The sequence below is a fragment of the Ziziphus jujuba genome, chromosome 6, assembly GCF_031755915.1.
Source record: "Ziziphus jujuba cultivar Dongzao chromosome 6, ASM3175591v1".
Taxonomy (NCBI): domain Eukaryota; kingdom Viridiplantae; phylum Streptophyta; class Magnoliopsida; order Rosales; family Rhamnaceae; genus Ziziphus; species Ziziphus jujuba.
Genome location: NC_083384.1, coordinates 5,056,377 through 5,059,416, shown reverse-complemented (window position 1 = coordinate 5,059,416; position 3,040 = coordinate 5,056,377). Strand labels below are relative to the sequence as shown.

Below are 3,040 nucleotides of genomic sequence, written 5' to 3'. Positions count from 1 at the left end.
TACCCGTTTATAAGCCACCGATCCGGGTACTTGTTGGCACACCGATCCAGGTACTTGCTCGCACACCGATCCGGATACTTGCTCTGATACCATACCCGATCCAGGTACTTGTTCGCACACCGATCCGAATACTTGCTCTGATACCATACCCGTTTATACCGATCCGGGTACTTGCTCTGATACTAATGGTAATGGCCCAGACCACCTGCATGTAGATATTGTCCGTTTTGGACATAGGGAATCCTCTTACAACTTAATCCTCACGCGTTTAAAACGCATCTACAAGGGAAAAATATCCACACGCTTATAAATCATACTTCGTTTCATTTTCCAACTGATGTGGGATCTCACATGTATGTTTTAGTTTAAAAATATAAATTTCAGTTTAGCAAATAAATTTAAATTAAAAAAAAAAAAAAGAAATAAAAGGCACACGTTATGGGAAAAAAATAATAATAAAGTCAATACTTTTCTAATTTTTAAGTAGTTGTATATATATATACCAGTGATGCTATCATCTCAACTTATATAAATCCTGACAGAATAACTATTGCATATATATTAAAGTAATAGTTTGCTGTTTTAATAGTTCCTGTTTTAGGTTCCTCATATCCATATCTAAATATATCTACTCAATCTAATTGTAAAGATATTCCTCGATGGCAACTTTTTTGTTTACAATTAGAAACTTCATTATAAACGATAATAAAAAAAAGGAGATATCGTGGTACTCAAAACAGCGAATTTAAGCATTGAATATTATTGTAAAAAAATTTGAATTTAAGAAATAATATACATAAATTGTACACAATTTCACTTGTAACGGAACTAGTCAGGACAACAAATTAACGAAATAAAGAAAATAAAATAGACGATAATTATACAGTTAAATAATAATAACAATAATAATAACATTGCTTATTCAAACATTTGATGGGGAAAAGTTTATATATTAGTTCAAACACATGTATCACGAAGCAGCTTCCATGAACTCTTGATCAGATTCAAGGCCAAACATAGTATCCGGAAGAAGGCAGACTTCCAAGTCAACGCTTCCCTCTTCCCTCCCATAGTGGGCTATATCTTTCCACTGGTGGCAGTGTTTCTAGCCAACAAAATCGACAACGCTTTACCCATCCCGAACTCATTGCCAAATGTGTTGAATTTGGCCGACCCATTTATCATCACACAGTGTGGATCAAGACTTCCAGCTTCTGGGTTTAGAAACATCGGAGATTCAAGCCAAGCATCGAGCCCCTTGCGCACCGCCTTGTCGTTGTAGCTAACCAACACCTGATGCAATTTCCATGCCGCCAGACTAAGACCATTCTCACCCACCAGCTCACCTGCCGTAGTTATTGTCACTGTGATACCAACCGAGTTCCCAAAATAATCTTGAGATAAGGGCGGCTCTAGTTTCGATCTGGTGTTGACAGGTACCAAGCAGGTTGTGGATTGATGAGGTTGTAAACGGCGGACCCTGGTTATGCATCTCCATACCAATGCAGATAAGGATTGGAAGGATGAGATTTTGCTGGTTTCGCCTTCTGAATTGGCCTTTGCTTTCAGCTTTGCTATTACTTGTGATGAGAAGTGAAAGGTTCTCACCCTGAATTTGGGAGCTTCACATATTTTAGTAGAATCATGCTTATGACCATGATCATCATGATGATAATCAAGATCATGGAAAGGGGTGGAGGGTAGATTTATAAGTGGACCGTGACCATCAGGAAACCAACGGTCGAGGACTGGTGGACGTGAGATGGAAATACTAGCAATATTAGTATTCCCTTCAGCTTGATCTTGTGCTTGAAAGATCTCTGACCACATGTTGAAGAAATGCCAGAAAGAGTTGCCATCTGCAAGGAAGTGACTCCTTCCACACCCTATGAACACGCCATCCACCAACTCCGTCACATGGACTGTAAGCAAGCTCATTGCATGGAGGTGAATATTGGCTGTCCTATCATCATCAAACAAGGATTGTAATATCAACTCTTCTGTTACATCGGTTGAAGATAGGATATCTGATACAGTGGTGTTGTCCAACGCACCGTAGATGAATTTTGCACCAGGACTGTCGTTGCAATCCACATAGAAGGAATAGGAAAGCGGGTTTTTGTTTTTGATGGATTTAAGACGGCCAGCTAGAGGGAAGAAATGAACCAGGGCTAGGGATAAGGAGTGTTTGATCTTATCCAGTAGGGTTTCCATGAAATCATCATGTGGCTGGGGAGATTTGGCGAAGAGAAGGCCGCGCTGGACAAAGAAGCGTGGATGTATGTATACAAGATCCCAAGGTGTCAAGTAGAATGGCTGTTTGGATTGTTGTGAATTACTAACAACATCATATGGTTGGATAAAGCACTCTGAAATAATGCGAAGAGAGGGTGGATTTCTGGCCATTAAGAATGAGCTGTTGAATCACTTCTACTTTTGAAGCTTGGATATCTGTTTTCAAGTTTACCTAGCCCCCAGAGTACGGTAGGGATGGAGCTAGCTCTTTCACTCGCCTTGTCTAATTCTTGTATTTCAAAGCCTTCCTTATATATAGGAAAAACTCAAGTCTTCTATATTTGAATTTTTTTTTCTTTTTCCGCGTCTATATTTTCAAATCTCTATCAATATTCCATTTTCAAAAAAAAAAAAAAAAAAAAAACTCTTACCAATTTTCTAATATGTATATATAAATATACTTTCTTTCAATATATATATATATATATGTATTATGTAAAAGATAAGCTCCTCCGCTAGTTTCAGGTCTCCAATTGCGAAAGTCTGGTGGTGGATTGTAAAAAAGAATTTATGCAATTAGAACTATGAAAAAAATAATTGATATTTAATAATTAAACATATTAATTTTACGTACTTGTTTTTTAATTGCCTTAATTTCTTTAATTAATTTATGGGCCCATTTAATGCTCATGAATACTTTGAAATATTACACTTTTAATTGTTTTTTGATAAATTATGTGGACTCAACTATATATACAAGATATATATAAATAATAAGATAATGCATCATACATAGGATTGCTAA

The 3,040-nt window shown here is 36.9% G+C and overlaps 1 protein-coding gene across 1 annotated transcript; it reads right to left on the bottom strand.

Moving 5' to 3' along the window:
* Positions 1–1,077: 1,077 nt before the first annotated feature.
* On the bottom strand, positions 1,078–2,406 carry LOC107431478 (uncharacterized acetyltransferase At3g50280). The gene has a single exon (XM_016042397.3). It carries the CDS (start codon positions 2,404–2,406, stop codon positions 1,078–1,080), a length of 1,329 nt encoding a protein of 442 aa, XP_015897883.1.
* Positions 2,407–3,040: the final 634 nt, after the last annotated feature.

Excerpts from the sequence above, each read along its gene's own strand:
- LOC107431478 (XM_016042397.3), bottom strand. The coding sequence starts at position 2,406 with ATGGCCAGAAATCCACCCTCTCTTCGCATTATTTCAGAGTGCTTTATC.